Raw genomic sequence first — 22,139 nt, forward strand, 5'->3', positions numbered from 1 at the left:
GGTGGTCACAATGGAGGTCACATTTTTTATGTCATGATTTTATACTTGAATGTATTTAATAAAACAAGACAAACCAAGCACGTCATTTGTACACTTTCCTGAAGGAGCCTGATTGACCTTGAAAGACCTTACCTCTAAACTGTTATTATTATGTTTTAAATGACAGCTGCACCAACCTAGCATGAATGTTTGACACTATTTTTGTTAGATTTAAAGGATTTGGGGAACGGTACATTTTTTCATTCCAGCCTAGTGGCTAGGCGAAAAGTTGCCTCTGTGTTATGTCATATTTATTCCCAAGGGAAAAAATCGTGAATTACTAATCAGAGGTTCAGAGAAATTCTAATCAAATTTAAAAAGTGAAAAATAAATGAATCAGATGCTACTTCTTCTTTTGTCCCTGACTAATTTCCGCAGCTCCACAAAGCAGTACGGTGTGAAAATGACCTGCCCATTGCCCAAGTGGGACTATGGTGCATAGAGCAGGGTATTGTGAAAATGTCCAACTGTCTATTCTGTTGGTGTGGGTTTCTGAAACCTATTACCTTCTACACTACCTCAGAGGTTTAATGCTCGAGTTAATTTAAACTATTATCTAAATGCTACCTTCAGTATTGCCCAACAATTGGGAGACCACTTTGCTGAGGAAAAAGAAATTAATCATTCTAGCCAAGCCATATATAGTATTTTATAAACCGCAAGCACTGACCAAAGTGCTGAACAAAGAGAATGATTAAAATAAATAAACAAAACATTAGTTAAAACAAATGAACTGATAGGAAGTAGAAATAAAATCCAATTAAAAATAGCAACAAGAAAATACGACAATGACAGGAAAAACTTTAAATAAAATCAGCACCGTATAATGGGTCAAAAGCCAAACAGAAGAGGTGGGTCTTAAGAGCAGATTTAAAAATAGCTAGTAAAGTGGCTTTTCTAACTTGCACTTGCAAAGTGTTACATTATTTGGGAGCTCCAGCGGCAAAAGCCCGATCTCCCTTGAGCTTCCACCATGTCCTCTGCACCTCCAGCAACGGCTGATCTGAGTGACCAAGAAGGGGGGAGTGTAAGTGCAGTAGCTTACAGAGGTGGGGAGGGGAAGTCAATTTAAAGACTTAAAAACAAACAAGAGTTTTAAAATGCTCTAAAATGGAAGGGCAACCAGTGTAGATAGGATAAAATGGGAGTAATATGCTTTCTCCTCCATGTTCGCATTAAAAGCCATGCAGCAACGTTGGCCAGTTGCCTCAGGTGAGGAAAACTGGATTTTACTGCTACTGTTTTCTGTAATCTGTCAGACAGCCAACGTCTAAACAAGAAGACCCACCAGTGACATCCAGACTAAACATCATCACCTCAGTCTTATTTTGATTGAAATTTTAAAGGGCAAAACGCATCAAAGCTTTTAATTCCTCAAAACATTCATTTTAACCTTGTGTAGAGTAGTCATTTACCATGTTTTGGGGCAAATAAACCTGAATATCATCTGCATAACAATGAAAAGCAATCTTATGCATTCTGAAAAAGGAGCCAAGTGGCAGAAGACACAGGGAAAATAACTCTCTTAGCCAGGTCTGTATCACTTTAGTGCAGTACCCTGAATGCCTGCCTACACAATGCTCTAAGGGATGTCAGAATGTTGTGGTCCACTGTATCAAAGGGAGCTGTGTAATGTAAAATGTAGGAGAACTAAAATGTAGGAGAACTAAAATCGCATGGTTCTCTGAATCTGTAGCTGTAATAATGTCATTAAAAACTCTCAACAATGTAGATTCTGTGTTATGAAGATCTTTAAAGCTGGACTGAAAAACTTCAACCAGGCTTCTAATTGGCTGTAAACAATTTTCTCAAAAATCTTACAGAAAAAGGGAAGCTTTGAAATAGGTCTAAGTATTGATGGGAAAGAGGGATCAAAGCTATATTTTTTTAACAGTGGTTGCACTGTTGCCTGTTTTAACATTTCAGGAACAACACCTCAGGCCAGACTGTTGTTAATAACAACCAGAACAGATGAACCAAGACCAGAAATAACTTCTTTAAACAATCTAGGTGGAATATTAGTAGTGTTAACTTGAGGGCTTTAGATGATCAACAACCCAATAAAGTGGAAGTTACATACTAAATTATAGTTTTGGGAATTCCTGGATGTTTGCTAGTGGCTTTAAAACAAAGTGGATATGTCTCCTTCCACCCAAGATGTAGCCATACTTCTAGAACAGTACCATGCCATACCAGAAGGAGCACCAGCACCCACAGATTACCATACCAGCAAAATAGTACATATACCCAATGTGTCACTAGTGGGTGTCTGCCTTTGTGAGAGTGGACTGGGACATAAAGCTGAGTGACAAGTGCAAGGCTGAAGGACTCTTACTGTTTATCAACACCAGACGGTGCAACCCAGGACATGTAACCATGAAGGTAAATATCTGCTGTCAGGACAGTGAACTGCTGGGGTTGCATCGGGAGTTCACACACACTCTTCACACGTTTAACTGCTCCACATGCTGAAGCGGATGCTTTCTATGTGATCTCTGGTGATTTTAATGATGTCACACTGGTCTCCACTCTCCCTTTATTTCATTAGTTTGTGGACTGCTACACCAGAACCGAACCATTGATCTGCTATTTACTAATGTGACTGACTCATACAAGGCATCCTCACTGCCACAACTGTGGCTACTGAAGTACTTCTTCTTCTGCGATACAAATGCTTAAGTGTGTTTCTTGTGAGTGATCAGAATGGACTCAACTTATTGGTTTCTATTATTAAGCTACAGATCAGCAACACATGATGTTGCTGTTCCTGCGTTACAGGATGAGAGAGCGGGAGGAAATGAACATCCTTCCAAGTTTTGCCACAAAAGGTGGAAATGCAGCCCGTTGGCATCGGGCAGACTTGGGCAGTCATGTTAGTTTGCCACAATCAGAATAACGTGGTCCAAACAAGCGCTACATGGCATAAGCCACCCCTCTCATTCAGAATGAAATTTAATACCAATCGAAGTGAATCCTATCAGGCTATTCCAATAGGCACGTTTACAGGACAGATTATGTGTCATGTAAATGCCAATCGGCCTATTCTTTCTGAGTACTTAAATCTATGTAAACATGCCCGTTGACACTGATATGAGGTCACATCAAAGCCAGATCAGCCCCATTTCTCACTTTGTCTTATATTCTTAAGAGGTAAGTTAACCCCTTCATATTAAATAACAAAACATAAATTTTCTTTTAAAAATCCAAAGGAATGGTCAGATTTTGGTGTAATTTGTTACATAAGAAGACACTATGTTTTGCAAACAGCAGTTGCCAAGGTTGCCAGCAGTCAGTCAAAACAGTGAGTAAAGATCATTAGACAGAGGTCTAGGCACTATTAACAGTACCTTTGTCAAGAGTTGCATAGGGGATTTTCCTGATATCAGGTAGTTGTATTATTCAGTAGGCCTACCACTTTGTTTGCATAAAAAAGGGAAGATTTTGTAAAATATGTGTTAAAACTCATTTTACCAGGGAAAGATTTTTCTAATTTCCTAAAACTGGATAACTATGTAATTTCAGGTTCTGATGAAAGACATCACCACACCTGTTCCTTCAGAGGAGACAAAGAGACGGGTCCAAAAATGTTTGGAAAAGGCGGCCCAGATCAACTACAGTCAACTGATGGATTATACTCAGATAAATGGTGGGAAACCGTGCTTCTTGACACTGTCAATTTTCACCACTTGCTCCTGTTTATTTAACTAGCTTTTAACTGTGTTTAAGTATATAGACCTTTTTGATTTAGTTACCAGGCTCATTTACTAGCCATTCAGCTTTGAGTTTTCTGCTACTCTGTAAACATATCACTTTCATTTTAAATCGATCTGTTTATATTTTGCCTATGTTCACACATGGGAACAAGTGTTTCTTTTACAAAAAGTCTTTCAAAAAATAGGAATTATTGTACTTTATTAGTTCTAAATAACATAGATCATAATTTGATTATATTGTTCAAACTAATAAACACCCTACAGGTCTTAAAGTTTGTCCAGTTAATAAGCAAAAACCTGTGGACTATTCAGGGAGTATGACTTGGCATACATAAAAAAAACAGAACTTTGACAAGTCAATGCGTATTTTTCACATCAGAACATATGTAAGGTGAGCATGTTTCTTATGTCAGCTCTACAATTTGACAATATCTCATGCTTTGTTCGAACCTTCAGTCAATCCAGAAGAAGTACCAGAGAAAAGACTGGAGGACATGTTGAGGTTTGGAGAGCTGTGCATTGAAGTCCTGCAACAGAATGAAGAACATCACTCAGAGGTATTCATTATATGTACTCCATCAACTTCCCATTCAATTATGCAGGACATTTAACAACCTGGAGGTAGAGGTTTTGGGGGTGGCATTAGAAGGATGTTTGGCAAAATAGAGGGCAGTCTGCGTGGATTTCTTTTTGAAAACCATCTTTATGTGGGAGGGGGTAAGCAGCACACTTATTTTTTGTGTAGGAAGGACATTTATCAGGTGTTGCCATGTGTATTAAACTCTGTTGGGATTGGACTGTAGACAACATTTTACTTTTCACGTGTTTACGTAGCAGATATTTATCAAATCACATTTCCTGCTCTTAAAATGACTTATAGATACAGTGCCCAGTCATCTAGACTGGGCACTGTCCCATCAGGAGTTGATCAAAAGTGTTATCAGGCAGAAACTGGTCATCCAATAGTTACCTATGAAGGTCAGCAGAAGCAGAGGATGTCTCATAAATGCAGTTGGACAGAATTTGGACATATTAGATTAGATCCTACAGGGGTTGGACAATGAAACTGAAACACCTGTCATATTAGTGTGGGAGGTTTCATGGCTAAATTGGACCAGCCTTGTAGCCAGTCTTCATTGATTCTGCTCTTACTGGTGCAATGTGGAGTGTGAAGGTTCAATTAGCAGGGTAAAAGCACAGTTTTGCTCAAAATATTGAAATGCACACAACATTATAGGTGACATACCAGAGTTCAAAAGAGGACAAATTGTTGGTGCACATTTGTGACCAAGACCGCAAGTCTTTGTGATGTATCAAGAGCCACGGTATCCAGGGTAATGTCAGCATACCACCAAGAAGGACGAACCACATCCAACAGGATTAACTGTGGACGCAAGAGGAAGCTGTCTGAAAGGGATGTTCGGGTGCTAACCCGGATTGTATCCAAAAAACATAAAACCACGGCTGCCCAAATCATGGCAGAATTAAATGTGCACCTCAACTCTCCTGTTTCCACCAGAACTGTCCGTCGGGAGCTCCACAGGGTCAATATACATGGCCGGACTGCTATAGCCAAACCTTTGGTCACTCATGCCAATGCCAAACATCGGTTTCAATGGTGCAAGGAGCGCAAATCTTGGGTTGTGGACAATGTAAAACATGTATTGTTCTCTGATGAATCCACCTTTACTGTTTTCCCCACATCCGGGAGAGTTACGGTGTGGAGAAGCCCCAAAGAAGCGTACAACCCAGACTGTTGCATGCCCAGAGTTAAGCATGGGGGTGGATCAGTGATGGTTTGGGCTGCCATATCATGGCATTCCCTTGGCCCGATACTTGTGCTAGATGGGTGCGTCACTGCCAAGGACTACCGAACCATTCTTGAGGACCATGTGCATCCAATGGTTCAAACATTGTATCCTGAAGGCGGTGGCGTGTATCAGGATGACAATGCACCAATATACACAGCAAGACTAGTGAAAGATTGGTTTGATGGACATGAAAGTGAAGTTGAACATCTCCCATTGCCTGCACAGTCACCAGATCTAAATATTATTGAGCCACTTTGGGGTGTTTTGGAGGAGCGAGTCAGGAAATGTTTTCCTCCACCAGTATCACGTAATGACCTGGCCACTATCCTGCAAGAAGAATGGCTTAAAATCCCTCTGACCACTGTGCAGGACTTGTATTTGTCATTCCCAAGACGAATTGTCGCTGTATTGGCCGCAAAAGGAGGCCCTACAACCTCGTACTCGTACTCGTCGTCTTCTGCTTTATCCGGGACCGGGTCGCGGGGGCAGCAGACTCAGCACAACGCACAGACGTCCCTCTCCCCAGACACCTCCTCCAGCTCCTCCGGGGGGAGCCCAAGGCATTCCCAGGCCAGCCGAGAGACATAGTCCCTCCAGCGTGTCCTGGGCCGTCCCCTGGGCCTCCTCCTGGTGGGATGTGCCTGGAACACCTCCCGAGGAAGGCGTCCATGAAGCATCCGGTATAGATGCCCGAGCCACCTCAACTGGCTCCTCTCAATCTGGAGGAGCAGCGGCTCTACTCCGAGCCCCTCCCGGATGGCCGAGCTCCTCACCCTATCTCTAAGGGAGTGCCCGGCTACCCTACGGAGGAAGCTCATTTCCGCCGCTTGTATCCGGGATCTCGTTCTTTCGGTCATGACCCAAAGTTCATGGCCATAGGTGAGGGTAGAATTGTAGGCTGACCGGTAAACCGAGAGCTTCGCTTTTCCCTTTTCGGCTCAGCTCTCTCTTCACCACAACGGACCGGCACAGCGCCCCCATTACTCTGGCAGCCGCACCGATCCGTCTGTCGATCTCCCGGTCCATTCTTCCCTCACTCGTGAACAAGACCCCGAGATACTTAAACTCCTCCACTTGAGGCAGGAACCCCCCTCCAACCTGAAGAGGACAAGCCACCCTTTTCCGGTCGTGAACCATGGCCTCGGACTTGGAGGAGCTGATTTTCATCTCTGCCGCTTCACACTCAGCTGCGAACCGCCCCAGTGCCTGCTGTAGGTCTTGGCTAGAGGGGGCCAGCAGGACCACGTCATCTGCAAAATGAAGAGACGAAATCCTCTGGTCCCCAAACCAGACCCCCTCCGGCCCTTGGCTGCGCCTAGAAATCCTGTCCATAAAAGTTATGAACAGGACCGGTGACAAAGGGCAGCCCTGCCGGAGTCCAACATGCACCGGGAACAGGCCCGACTTAGTGCCGGCAATGCGAACCAAACTCCTGCTCCACTTGTACAGAGACCGGATGGCCCCTAGTAAAGGGCCCCCGATTCCATACTCCTGGAGCACCCCCCACAGGGCATCATGAGGGACACAGTCGAATGCTTTGTCCAGGTCCACAAAACACATGTGGACCGGTTGGACAAACTCCCATGAACCCTCGAGTACCCTGTAGAGGGTATAGAGCTGGTCCAGTGTTCCACGGCCGGGACGAATACCACACTGCTCCTCCTGAAGCCGGGGTTCGACTATCGGCCGGACTCTCCTCTCCAATACCCTGGCGTAGGCCTTACCAGGGAGGCTGAGGAGTGTGATCCCCCTGTAGTTGGAACACACCTTCCGGTCACCCTTCTTATGTACGGGGACCACCAACCCAGTCTGCCAATCCAGAGGCACTGTTCCCGTCCGCCACTCAATGTTGAAGAGACGTGTCAACCATGACAGCCCCACAACATCCAAAGACTTGAGGTACTCAGGGCGGATCTCATCCAACCCCGAAGCCCTGCCACCGCAGAGCTTTTTAACCACCTCGGTGACTTCAGCCAGGGTGATGAAAGAGTCCAACCCCGAGTCCCCAGCCTCTGTTTCCAACAGGGAATGCATGATGGCAGGGTTGAGGAGGCCCTACACCATACTAATAAATTATTGTGGTCTAAAACCAGGTGTTTCAGTTTCATTGTCCAACCCCTGTATGTCCTGCCTGTACGCACAGACAGGACTGTCTTAGGTACTCAGGTACGCATTCACAACTTAGACAATTGCCCTGAATCACGGATTGACTCTAACATCAGGCCAATGTGACACTGAAACGCCCCACATGCCGACTTCATTTATATACCTCAGGGGTTTTCTAACCATGTTCAAAGATCTAAATTTGATCTCTTGATGAAATTGAAGATCCAGAACAACTGCAGATGAATGGTTCCCGTGGATTAGCTGTGCTTACAACTTACAAGAAAAACAAATGGCACTTTATGCCCACAGTTGTGTAGTGGTGACTCTTGTTCACACTGCAGACAAATGTGACCCATATCCATCTCTTTCATGGTAGTCTGGGCAGCTAAATTCCAATCTTTTCACCTACAAAAAAATCCAGATTGTGCCACTTCCTTATGTGATGCTAAATCGGATATGTATCCAATGTATCAGTAATTGTCCCTCATCGTATGCGGGTCGCTTTGGGGTCGTGAACCATTCAGACTGAAGTCTGATTGTAGTCACATTTAATTAGTAATTTGAACGACCAGCAAAAAATCAGAATTGAGCATTAAGACCTGCCTTGTGAGCAGCATTGCCTTAGAGGATCTAATTCTGACAGTCAAATGCAATGAGCAATTTCACTATATAAGTAATTGAAACCTAAACTTCAGCAACTTAAACTTTCAGTATGTCAAAAAAAAAAGTCTTACTTTACACACAAGAATAAAAAATACAAAAAATACACAAACTGAACTTTAATTGCAGCAAGGCTCAGTAACATCAGAAAAACTGAGGTAAAACCTACAGATAACAAGAAATAGTATTATGGAAATTGTATTTTCTGCTTTCAATAAGCTGTGTAAATCTAGGATCCTATATTTTGCAGCTGAATTTGTTTTTTTCTACAAAAGTTTCTGAACAGAATTCTTTGCTACAAGGGGTTAACTTGGTTTAACAAAGCTGCTATAATGATCGAACAACATGTTCTCTAGAACCGTTCATGTATATTCTGGTAGTTGGGTTTACCAGAATACAGAATGTATGTTTTACATTACGGAATGTTTTACATGACCGTCCATCCACTTACAACAGTCTGTGCAGTCCCAATATATAATGGTCGCAGAATTAGTGGCCAGTTTTAAAATATGACATAATGGGTCCTTTTTCATTTCTCCAAGGCAGAGATTTTGTGCTTTTAATATATTAAAAATGAATAAAAATTTATCTATATGTACAATTTTCCTCATCTGCATTTGGTATAAAAAACAAAAATGACCCATATTTGAAATTTGCATTTTAAAGCAAAAGTCGAATAATGACTTGTTTTTTGTTTTGTCTCTGGTTTCTGATGAGACAAATCCAATTACCAGAATTTGCACAGAGCTAAAACACATAGCTTTATTATTTATTTCTGAATGATGACCTGACTCAGCACATTTGGCAGCAAAATGCTCATCTTGCTTTGCTTGAGATCTCTGCAGAGGGAGAAGTCTACTGAATCAACAGGCTCTGGGTGATGATTTGGATCAGAACATGTTCTCTTTTCAGTTCCACTTGATCATGTGTAAACTAAACTTACAGACAGAGCTGTTTTCCTGCTTCATTAATGATGGTATTGGCTTTGCAGGTCGTAGTTAATAATTATGCAGCAGTCAAATTTCTGTCAGACAGCTTGCAGTCTGAGGAAGAGTCAAGGTTCTGCTGAGTAATGTTTATACCAGGATTCCTCTATGTCTGCTAAGGTGATCTCACTGTGTTTGACTGACTGTTGGGTGCGCCAATAGTTTCATAATTGCTTCATTTATGATGCCACCACTTAGGCCATGTTCAAGGCATCCCTGCTCCTTGTAAACGTAATAACATATGCTCCCTTTCGGTGGATACATCCATATCAGACCGTTCCTTCAGCTTTTCAGTCATTGATTTTTCAAGTTTGACATAAGTAGATCTTTATTTTTTTTTTTTACAATGAACGAGGAAACAACAATAGCTGTTGGTAGCACTGTTGCCTTGCAGCAAGAAGGTTCTGGGTTCGATTCCCGGCTGAGGGTCTTTCTGCATGGAGTTTACATGTTCTCTCCGTGCATGCGTGGGTTCTCACCGAGTACTCCGGCTTCCTCCCACAGTCCAAAGAAATGCCTGTTAGGTTAATTAGTCACTCTAAAATTGCCCTTAGGTGTATGAATGAGTGTGTGCATGATTGTTTGTGTGTTGCCCTGCGATGGACTGGCGATCTGTCCAGGGTGTACCCCGCCTCTCGTCCATAGACTGCTTTAGATAGGCACCAGCTCCCCTGTGACCCACTATTGAATAAGCGGTAGAAAATGACTGACTGATGTTTTCTTTCTATGGTAAGCTATTTACTAAAGTGACTTTTGACTAGGAGTTTCCAGTCGGCTAGTATCTCAATTAAACATAACTGTAGAGAACTTTGGGCTCATTATATCATCAGGGGGGCATCAAATCAGTCTCCTGCCTGAGAGCTCTTTGTAAACTGGCGATCAAACAGTGTCTAAGTGTAATCAAGTTTGATGAACTTTTATATTTCTGGAAGTCTGCACTTTGCATGTCTGACAAGCTGTCTGATAAGTTGTCTAACTCTTGTTTATGTTGGCTTTTTAACAGGTACGGTACAGCCCTGAAAAGATTTCCTTGCCTTAAAATAATTTTCTTAAGAAGCTCTGTTGTGTATTTTTTTGTATTCCGCAGCAGCAGCAACAAAAATTCCACAACTCATTTGATCACTTCATTTATATTCATGATTACTTTTCACAGCTCTACCAGTCTTCATTTAATTTGGCAGTACTTGCGTTAAAGTGGCAGATGACACAAGTGGCGGCTCTGCATTAACGGCTGCAGCAGAGATACGATGAAAACAACGCCTACGGCCCATATGCGTCCTGGTATGGATGCCAATGTGTAGAACTGATCAATCATAGGTGTTAGGATGTGGTGATTCTGTCGGCCCTAAGTGGCAGCATGGCGCTCAGGCATCTGTTTCTGCACTATTAATAACAGACCGTGCTCCACCGGTGCCATAGCAACCAGTGGCTCTCTCTTCTAATCTTCAGAAGTGATGTTAACTACAAATTAGAGGCTTTTTGTCAGAGATCTGCCTCATAGCTGTCACAGCTTAAATTTAGAAATCAGAATTGTTTACGTGGTTAATGTGAATGTCAACAACATGCTCACTGCATCACTGATTTTCATTGCTGTTCATTCATTAAGATATCTACGATTTAGTCAATTTAGATGCTACTTTCTTTGTTTTTTATTACTTTTATGTTGAAATCTCCCTTTATAATTTTAAGACTTTTAAATCGAGCTGGTTGTACTGACTATGTTAATAATACAAACCTAAAATATCCAGCTAAGATTATGTTTTGTTAGGAGATGCTGTCAGAATGAAGATGAAGTCAAACTTCAGCTTCTGGTGCACACATTTTCAGAAATCTAGGACAAAGCACACTGCCTAAGCAGTGGAAGTGCCTAAGCATGGAATCTATTCAACATGGTATTTTATTGTTTCAATAATTAAGGTAAAACAAAGAGATAAAATTCACAATTTCCATGTTAGAAAAATATGGGACAACAGCACTGGCAAGTACATATTGTTACCTTTATAGCATAACTGCCTCAGTCATATGACTGAGGCAATCATGCTATGAGGCTAATGGCCCAATAGGCTAATAGCCTACTATGAGGCTATTTTATTTATATATATATATTCAGAGCTAGGATAAAGGAGCTTAAATAAAACGTGAAAGGAGATTTCAGGATCCATACAGGAATCTTTCCTAAAACATTTTAAAAGAATTAGAATAGACAGTAAAATGAATTTTATTCAATAAATTATTTTGGGGAGGGTTCAGCTTATTTATTTAATCTTACTCTTTTTCATCTCTCTTTTTTTCCTTCTGCCGTGGGAAGGGAAGAGAGGTAAGTTCGTCATTTTGTTTCTGCCTTCTGGTCATCCATATCACTAAACCTCACCTGGACCTGTTTCTTTGTGATGGCTTAGGGGAATTAGTGTCTCAACATTTTGTGCAATGTATATGGGTGTATAAACCCCTGTGTTGGTACAATTATTTTGAGTGATTAAGTAATTAGGTTTTTGCACATGTTTGACATGTTAATAAAACAAATAAATGTGGGCCGTGGAGGAATCTTGTCCTTGGAAGGTATACAACCACATTTGCTCTTTTCAGTGCACTCTTCTAATCCTCTTGAATTCAGGAAACATTTTTCTTATTTGGAGGAATGAACATGTTTTACTTTCTCCTCCCTGATCTGCCTATTCCATCTTGTCTGTGAATTATTCTATTTCTTCCAATCTTTTTTGTCTTTATTCTTTATTAATGCTGTTGTCCTTTATGATGGATTTACTGTTCTGTGTTTTGTTTCCCAGAGGTTCATTGAGAGACGACCAGAGGTTAATATTTCAGTCATTACAGCAAAGGGCGGCTACTTTAAGGATTCTATAATATAACACATTTAAAGTTATTGTACAATTTCTGGTTTGCTATATAATTGCATGTGTTCATTCACTGTTTTGATGCCTTCATTGAGATTCTACGTACAATGTAACTAGTCATAAACGTATAGAAAACCATTAAATGAGTAAGGCGTTCTAAAACTTTTGACCGGTACTGTAGGTGTAGTAGAGTCAAGGAAAACCTACAGAACCAACATTTATTATATACATGCTCCTAAGTCTGTGTAATTGAATAATTGATTGAAAGAGGTGTGTTTAAACTAATAGCAGTGTGGAGATCAGTTACTGAGGTCATTGATTCTATAAAGAACCAGGTGTCAGTCAGGTGGTCTTTATTTACGCTACATGCATGCTCAGTATGAGGGATTACTCAAAGTCAACGCCAGTGACTGTCCACTGTCTCTACATGCTCATCCAGGAGGAGTGAATGCTACAAATCTCTGACTCGATGCAATCTGCTGGGTTTCCTTAGATAGAAAAACGTTTTATCCAATTTGAATAAATAACTGAATCTGACTGCACTGTTCAATGGTTAGGATTAATTGGAATGTATGTACCTGACTTTGTGAAGTGCCTTGAGATGACTTGTGTTGTGAATTAGCGCTATATAAATAAACTGAATTGAATTGAATTGAAACTGAATTGAATTATTTAAGGACGACTCCAGCACATGTTGTACATGCTATTCTCTATGAAAACCGGACAAAAATTGGTCCTTCCAGGTATTGTTCAAAAGAACAGCATACTGTGATTAAGATGTTGACTGGAGAGTTGAAAATTAAGAAAGAAGTGCAGAAAATAATCGGCTACTCAGATAAAATGTTCTCCAATGCTTTAAAATGGATAGCATATGCAGAGAGATCTGGAAGAAAATGTAAGACTAAGTTTCAAATGGATCGAGGAGTAGCCAGAATGGCAAAGTCTCGGCCATTGATTAGCTCCAGGGTTATCAAAGCAAGGCTGAAAGTACTGAGGACTACTATGAAAGAAGACGCCTGTGGAAAGCTAATCTATTGGCAAGAAGCCTCCGCAAAGTCCCGGTGTTAAAAAAAAGACCAACGGGTCTAAAGCGATATTGAGAAACATTATGGGGACTGATGAAAGTAAGATTGTTGTTTTTGGGTCCAAGGGCCACAGATATTTGTTAGATTACCCCCAAATAGTGAACTAAGGCCACAGAACACTCTGAAGACAGTGAAGCAAGGTGTTTCAAGCATTATATTATGGGGATGTTTCTCTCATTATGGTGTCGGGCCTATTTATCACCCACAAGGGACCATGGATCAGTTTGCATATTTAAAAATACTCGAAGAGGTGTTGCCTTCTGCCAATGAAAGAAATGGCCTTGAAATGGGTGTTTCAACAAGACATTGACCCCAAAGACACCAGTAAACAAGCAGCATCTTGGTTCCAGACCAACAAAATCTAAGTTCTGGAGTGGCCAGCCCAATCCCCGGGGCTTAATCTCATTGAAGTCTTGTGGGGTGACATCAAAAATGCTGTTTCTGAGGCAAAACCAAGAAATGCAGAGGAATTGTGGAATGTTGTGAAATTATCCTGGGCTGGAATATCTGTTCACAGGCGCCAGAAGATCGGCTCCATGCAACATAGATGTAAAGCTGTTCTCAGAAACACTGGTCTACAACTAAATATTAGTTAAGTGATTCACAGGCATGCTAAATCCTAAAGATATTTTGAGTTTGTACAGGAAATATTTGAGATGGTAATGCCCTTAGGTGTATGAATGAGCAATGATGTCGAACAGCCCAATGTTCATTTTAATCATTTTATGTAATGTGACTAAAAGATTGGTACATTTAACTTATATACAGTACAGACCAAAGGTTTGGACACACCTTCTCATTCAAAGAGTTTTCTTTATTTTCATGACTATGAATACAAAATACACAAAACACGGTGGTTGGAACCAAAGATCTCAAACTTGGACTCATCAGACCAAAGCACAGATTTCCACTGGTCTAATGTCCATTCCTTGTGTTCTTTAGCCCAAACAAGTCTCTTCTGCTTGTTGCCTGTCCTCAGCAGTGGTTTCCTAGCAGCTATTTTATCATGAAGGCCTGATTCACACAGTCTTCTCTTAACAGTTGATCTAGAAATTTGTCTGCTGCTAGAACTCTGTGTGGCATTGAGTTGTTCTCTAATATGAGCTGCTGTTAACCTGCGATTTCTGAGGCTGGTGACTCGGATGAACTTATCGTCCGCAGCAGAGGTGACTCTTGGTCTTCCTTTCCTGGGGCGGTCCTCATATGAGCCAGTTTCTTTGTAGCGCTTGATGGTTTTTGCGACTGCACTTGGGGACACTTTCAAAGTTTTCCCGGACTTGTTGTTCGGACTGACTGACCTTAATTTCTTAAAGTAATGATGGCCAATCGTTTTTCTTTACTTAGCTGCTTTTTTCTTGCCATAATACAAATTCTAACAGTCTATTCAGTAGAACTATCAGCTGTGTACTGTATCCACCTCCTGCACAATACAAATTATGGTCCCAACCCCATTTATAAGGCTTGAAATCCTACTTATTAAACCTGATAGGGCACACCTGTGAAGTGAAAACCATTTCAGGTGACTACCTCTTGGAGCTCATCAACAGAATGCTAAGAGTGTGCAGAGCAGTAATCAAAGCAAAGGTGGCTACTTTGAAGAACCTAGAATATAAGACATTTTCAGTTATTTCACACTTTTTTGTTCAGTATATAATTCCACATGTGTTAATTCATAGTTTTGATGCCTTCAGTGTGAAGCTACAATATTAATAGTCGTGGAAATAAAGACAACTCTTTGAATGAGAAGGTGTGTCCAAACTTTTGGTGTGTACTGTATATAGAATATATATATAAAATATATATATATGCAGTGTTCCCAATGCATGGAAATAAAACTGAACTTAATAAACTAAACTTACAACTTTTAGCTTTACTCACACTCACACAGCTAAATGCAGAGCAATCCTGAAAGAAAACTCATTAGAGGCTGCAGAAGACTGGAGATTGGGAGGAGGTGTATCTTCAAGCATCAATGACACTATATATACAGTCAGAGCTACAATGGAATGGTTTAGATTCAAGCATATCAATGTGTTGGAACAGGCTAGTCAAAGACCAGATCTAAATTCATCTGGGAATCTGTGACAAGACTTGAACATTGCTGTTGACAAACAAAGTATAGACAGACATTTCAGTCACAGGATGTGCAGAGCTTGGTAAAGACATACCTGAAAAGACTTAGTGGAGCCAAAGGTGGTTCCACAAAGTATTGGCTCAGTGATAGATCAAATAGATCGGCCTTCATCGGATGGATCTCTTTCCCAGTTAAAGACCTAATGAAGATACATGGTTAATTTAGGTTTACTTAAGTGTCACAACGCCTTTCTTTGAATGTGCATTAATCAGCCATAAAATGATGTAAGAAATAAATATCGAGTTAATTTTCTTATGGTGGCCCCTGGAAGTGAGTGAAATATATTTGGCAGCATGAAAACTATCTCCCCCACAAGTTAATGTGATTGAAGCAAAAGTATAATCCAAAAAAAAAATGAAATCTCTCTTTCACAAAGTGACAGACTGATGACTGGGTCGTAGCATCTCCACATCTGTGCCTTCTGTGGCATATTCTTGATTTTTAGTTGTAAGGTGTTGTGATTTGTATTATGATTATATTCAGAATCAGCTTTATTGCCAAGTTTGTACATACAAACAAGGAATTTGACTCCGGTACACTTTGCTCTCTGGGTTGTTTTTTTTTTTTTTTTTTGCAGTTGTTTGGTACTCAATTAAATGTTCATCAGAGAAACAGCCTGGGGGAAGAAACTGTTTCTGTGGCGGCTGGTTTTAGTAAGCAGTGCTATGTAGCGACGGCCTGAAGGTAAAACTCTAAACAGTTTATGTGTAGGGTGTGTGGTGTCTGCAGAGATTTTCCTGACCCTAGACCTGTATAGGTCCTGGATGGAGGGAAGGTCAGCCCTGATTATTCTCTCTGTAGACCTGATTATTAGTTGCAGTCTGGACCTGTCCTGTTTTTCTGGATGAGCCAAACCACACTGAGATGGATGAAGACAGGACAGACTGAATAATGGCAGTGTAGAAGATGACCAGCAGCTCCTGTGGAAGGTTGTACTACAGTCTCTGCTGGGCCTTCTTCCGAACAGTGTCTATGTGTGAGGACCATCTCAGGTCCTCAGAGATGGTGGTTCCTAGGAACCTGAAGTGGTCCACAGCTGACACGGTGTTGTTGAGGGGGATGTAGAGGGGTGGTGTTCTCCGAAAGTCCACCACCTTTTCCACAGTCTTGAGTGGGTTGAGTTCAAGGTAGTTCTGACAACACCAGTGTACCAGCCGATCCACCTCCTGTCGGTATGTAGACTCATCACCGTCCTGGATCAGACCAATGACAGTGGTGTCATCTGCAAACTTCAGGAGTTTCACGGATGGGTCCGCTGAGTTGCAGTCATTTGTGTACAAGGAGAAGAGGAGTGGGGATGGAACACACCCCCGGGGGGCACCAGTACTTATTGATATGGTGTGGGAGAAGATGCTCCCCGACCTCACCTGCTGCTGTCAGTCCGTCAGGAAGCTGTTAATCCACTGACAAGTGGAAGTTACGACGTTGAGCTGGGTGAGCTTCTGGTGGAGGATGTCTGGTAGGATGGTGTTGAAGGCCGAGCTGAAGTCTACAAACAGGATCCTGGCCTATGTCCCTGGACGGTCGAGGTGTTGCAGGATGAAGTGTAGACCTAAATTGACAGCACACTGGTTTGCTTACCAACCTGTTTGCTCAGTAAGCAAACTGCAGGGGGTCCAGCAGGGGGCCTGTGATGTCTATCAGGTGCTCCAACACCAGCCGCTCAAAGGATTCCATGACCTCATGACCACAGACATCAGGGCTACAGGCCTGTAATCATTTAATCCTAGGATGGTGGGTTTCTTGGGCGCTGGGATGGTGGTGGATCGTTTGAAGCGGGGACCTCACACGTCTCCAGTGACTTGTTGAAGATCCGGGTGAAGATCGGGGGAAGTTGATTTACACAGGCTTTCAGGCATGATGGAGAGACGTTATCAGGTCCTCCTGCTTTCTTTGTTTTCATGCGCTTAAAGAGCCTATTTACATCTTCCTCAGAGATCTTTAGTGCAGGCAGAGGATCTGAAGGTAGGGGGTTGGTTGCTTTATGGAAATAATTTGTTCCTGAATGGGATGTGGAGGAGATGGTTTGAGGTGTGAACGGCTTCCTGACATGTCTGCGGTAGAAGCCATTCAGACGGTTAGCCAGGCGAGGATTCTGTTCAGGATGGGTGGGGCGGCTCCTATAGACAGTCAGGTTTCTCTTATTGTTTAATATTTAATTAAATAATAACTCTGTCTGTTAGGTGTTGTCTGATGAATACCAACCCTATAAGATGATGGTATTAGGACAATAGTGAAAGGGGTGAGCCAAGTTCTGACATTACTAAATAGCAAAACTCTGCACACATGGAATAAATTCACACAATTTCTTAAAATAAAAGAAGTTATTAACAAACATAAGCCAACTCAAAGTCAAACATATTTCAATTAACAAACTCTATACTGGGCTGGAATAATTGATCTAAAACTACCGGGAAAAATTTAAAAATAAGGAAGACCATTGAACTATATACAATATGAACGAGTGAATCAAAGATGATTAAATACTATGACCCATAAAGTGATGCACTATTACCATTCAATGTAAATTATGTTTGAGAACCAAGGATAATCGTAAAGAATCTGGAAATGAGATTAAGTTGGTCTTAGAACTAACTTAGGCAATAATTGGTATACCTTCAAACAACCTTTCACAATGCAAGATCAGATAATTATTTTAATAAAATAATATTTCAAAGAATGATTTGCTGAATAAAACCAACCTTCTGGATTACTAATTCTCAATAGTGCTTTAATTAGCTGCCTTTCTTTAGTACAATAATATTTAAAGAAATTTTAGGAAATACTAGAATAATATTTAAGGAAATATATCAGAACCAATAACCTTTCTGTGTAATGATTCTTAACTAGCTTTCACCTGAGTCACGTGCCTAGCCTTAGCCTTTAGCGGTTGGAGCTAAAAAAGGAAAGCCTATAGCTTCCTTAAAGTTGAACATGTACCTTAAATACCATTAATACAAGGATCAAAATACAGGCATCAAAATGCGTGTTATGGCCAATCTGTGTTTAAAAACCACCCTTTGAATAAAGTTTATCTTAGTTTAAAACACAACACAGAACAGATAATTAGCTTCAATGAATTGTCAGTTCACAGCTGAGCAGATAGCCTGCTAGCACTTGAGGAGCTGAGCTTTTCTCAACACAAACAAAACCAAACATCATGAAATAAACATTTAGAATATCTTATCGTAAACTAATGTCTCTGTCCAAACACCACCTCTTACGTGAACCGGCTGAGGAAAAGATGTACTGTCGGCAATGAATTGAGGAGCGGAGTTGTCCCGGTCCCTTCTAGCCTTGTGTGAGCCTTAACAAAGGACTTTTGCGGCTGCTTTGTAGCTGGGCAGCTTACACTGGGTTGGCACACAGAATGTGTTCAGAGCTGGTGGCTCCTACGCTGTCCTCTTTCAGGCAGGGGAAAAACTGCTTCACTAAGAGACAACATTTCTTCGGAGCTTTCAGGTTGCTTCTCTAGGGCTCAAAGAAAAGTCTAGCCACACTTGTCTTATTACTCCCTTTTCATATGAACTCTGGGTTATGGTAGCAGCAGATCAATACTTAACTTTGTGCACTTGATCAGTGGGTATTCAACCGTCAGATTGTAGTCACTGTGGATGCAATTTGAAAAGATGTGCCTTCTTGCCTGCCAGGAGACATTCACTTGCGGTGTCTCCCCTGTCTGGCTCTTGCTGGAGATCTGTGTGGTAGTGAACGAATGGAAGTTGGGATAGAGTTTTTGTTCAGAGAATCAGCTCTGAGTCCTCCTCTTCCTGGGCTGAGCTGTAAGTAGGTTAATGTGATTTATTTTAAAAGTTCCAGAAGACTTCATACCGGCCTTTGATGGTGTACAGTTAAGAGTCTATGTTTTATTCATGTTTCACTTCATGGCTGGGGTCCCAACAAAGGAGATGCCAAAAGTGCTCTAGGGAAAATGAAAAGTGGTAAACCGAAAATCCTGCAGCTGAAACTTACCGATGCACATAAAGATGACCTTCAAGTTGACATTCAAGTTGACCTGTGCTGTCTGACGCTACCGTGGACCTCAACTGCAATAGACTTCATCCTTTGAAGGCTCAGAGCTGTTTTCATGGGTGTTCTGGGGGGAACATGCTCAGTATCAGACCAGTGGTCAGAATGTATTTGCTGACAAATGTGTATATGCAGAAACTGTCTGGTACTGTTTGCAAAAATTAAATTTTTCATACCTGTAATAGATAGGTTTACGTTGTAGAGATCATCCCTTACATTCGCATTAAAGGGTCTTTTTTCCCTGAAAGATGTAAAAAAAATCACAAAAGAACTGCTTCTATTACCCGTTACTTGATGTGTCTTAAAAAGGTCTTGATGATGATAATCTATATTTTTTGCTCTGCTCTCAGTGGAGGACGCACAAGTTTTCTCTCCCTCCCTCTTGCCTGCTTCTGCATCTGCTTTTGTCTGTGTTTTTCTCAGAGCCTCACTTTACATATCTTACAAACTTGCAAATTATGGATTTAGTCAGCTGGTCTCTCAATACAATTGAACAAATTTATTCCACGGGAAGAAAGAGTAAAGGAGAACCGTCTTGCCCAGCCGGTACATTCTTCTCTGGATACACAATGGATTCCTGGCAACAGTGGAAGATTGTGTGCTTGACTACAATGACTACAATTATTGATTTTTGATAACAGGATTTCTGCTTTTTGGAGCCGGCGGTTACCTGACTTATCAAGTGAGTAGCAAAACGTGGGCAGCTGTTCAATGCATCCCAAAGCTGCCTGTGATGCTGGCTGGAATCTGCAGAACGATCGATGCTCAGACTGAATTGTTAAGAGAGCTAAGCCGCAAGCTGGATACGTTTCTTGAACAGAATCGTAGCCTGGAACCGGCTTTTGGACTCAGAGGGGAAAGGATTTAATCATGGAGAAAGTTGTTTGCTCGAGAACTGCGGAAGTCCCAGAAATTTGGATATTTGGATTTGCAATTGAGAAATAACCGTAAAAACTCTTAAAGTGGTTGGAAATCCACACAACCAGAACACTTATTGTTTTTCTAAATCTGGTGCCCCAATGTGGCCTTGGCAACTTGTGCTTAGTGGCTATCAACAAAATATCTGCTGGATGTTATGTAAACATGGCGCTCTTTCCCAGCACCCCCGAACAGCTGTGACCCAGATAAGCCGATTGAGAAAACTTCCATCTCTCTCCTCAAGGACTATGGCGCTCTATTTGTGTTGACAGTCTAATTTTTGTACACACACTCACAGTTATATATTCGCACCCGAAGGATTCCACCGCACTCTTGCAAAATCTTTACTTCTTGTGTGTTGCTTAGCCCTGCACCTAATTGCGTGATTTCATTACTTTTTCATAGATTTTTAGTTTCAGAAAGATTACCAGCGAAAACCAAATATTATTAGTAATTGAAAATTTGGACTATAGCTGCTTTTATACCAATGACCCAGCTTTCTTAGTTAGACTTCAGTGGACTGTTATTACTTAGTTCAACTTCAGTACCAGTAAAAGCAATATATTATTACCACCTGAAAATGTGGATTGAAGCTGTTTTGTACCTGTGACTCAGCTTGCTTAGTTAGAATTCAGTGGAATGATGAGACTATCAATATTATCATCTTATTTTAGCATAAGATGCTTTATTATTAAGAGTGGCTTGGAACCAATTTCTACCAGTAAGCCCGGAAGGATTATTAATTATTATTACTCCCAAGGATTATTAATGTTGTTTGATTTTTTTTTTCTTTTTTGTGTGTGTGCTGTGTGATTGTATTGTAATTGTTTCTCCTCATGTACAGCGCTTTGAATGTCTTGTTACTGAAAAGTGCCATATAAATAAACTTACCTTACCTTACCTTCCCTATATAGGTAAGATGTCATTTATTTTTAAGCTGTTAAAATCTAAATGAATTGGGGTAGATGTGAGACTTTCTTGCTTACTGTGACTGTCTGCTGCGTAAAAGCCAAAAACAGGGTGAAAACAGTTTGCAGATGCTGTCGTGAAAGTACTTGTTGATTCACTTTTTCTAAAGAGCATCGAGGGTGATTTAGTTCTCCAGTTGACCGAGGTCAGCCTGCTCAAGTGACCTCTGCTTTTGATGGCTAAAGGACATCTAAGAGAAATGTGCAACCAGTATTGAGTCGTATGCTGATGTCCTGAGGTCAGTTTTTCTGTTTGATGGAGGAAGAAAAAGAAGCAGAGATGTAAGATGGAGAGTTGACTATGCAGCATTCCCTTATGCTTGTGGCCTTGAAGGATGAATCACCCAGCCTTTCAAATGCACCTTTTCAGTTTGTACTCCTGTCAACAAACTGCATTTAACTAACCTGATGATCTTTCAGTCCTTAAAACTGTTCATTTTCAAAACATCCATCTCAGCATCAACAACTAGGAAATGGAGCCTGAAATGCACACATGTAAAAAAGGTGGAAACACATGGTCATGTTTTAGAATGAGCAAAATAATGTAGCAGTCATTTAAAGGTGACTTTAAATATAAGTCAAGCCATAGTTGATAAATAATTCCATTACTTATAAATGAAAATGAGGAAAACCAGTGATCTGGACCACCCTTTCAGACTGGCCTTGGTGAATAACTGAAATCTATGTAATTACAAACTTTATGACACATTTATTACAGTGACATTTCTCTGTCCTGTCCAGCTCATTTACTTTATGACTTTAGAATTGTATCATGTTGTGTTAAAATTTAATTGTAAATGTCAAGCATACTAAACATAAACACTAGGATCTTTTTTTG

The 22,139-nt window shown here is 41.0% G+C and overlaps 1 protein-coding gene across 1 annotated transcript in view; it reads left to right on the forward strand.

Moving 5' to 3' along the window:
* Positions 1-22,139, forward strand: part of cadps2 (Ca++-dependent secretion activator 2) — a 347,960-nt gene that overhangs the window by 215,559 nt on the left and 110,262 nt on the right. The window contains exons 16-18 of the mRNA XM_047345888.1: positions 3,562-3,685; positions 4,209-4,309; positions 11,624-11,632. Of these exons, the coding sequence (XP_047201844.1) occupies positions 3,562-3,685; positions 4,209-4,309; positions 11,624-11,632 (234 nt within the window). The remainder of the gene's footprint in view (positions 1-3,561; positions 3,686-4,208; positions 4,310-11,623; positions 11,633-22,139) is intronic.

Source organism: Girardinichthys multiradiatus, chromosome 2 (genome assembly GCF_021462225.1).
Source record: "Girardinichthys multiradiatus isolate DD_20200921_A chromosome 2, DD_fGirMul_XY1, whole genome shotgun sequence".
Classification (NCBI taxonomy): domain Eukaryota; kingdom Metazoa; phylum Chordata; class Actinopteri; order Cyprinodontiformes; family Goodeidae; genus Girardinichthys; species Girardinichthys multiradiatus.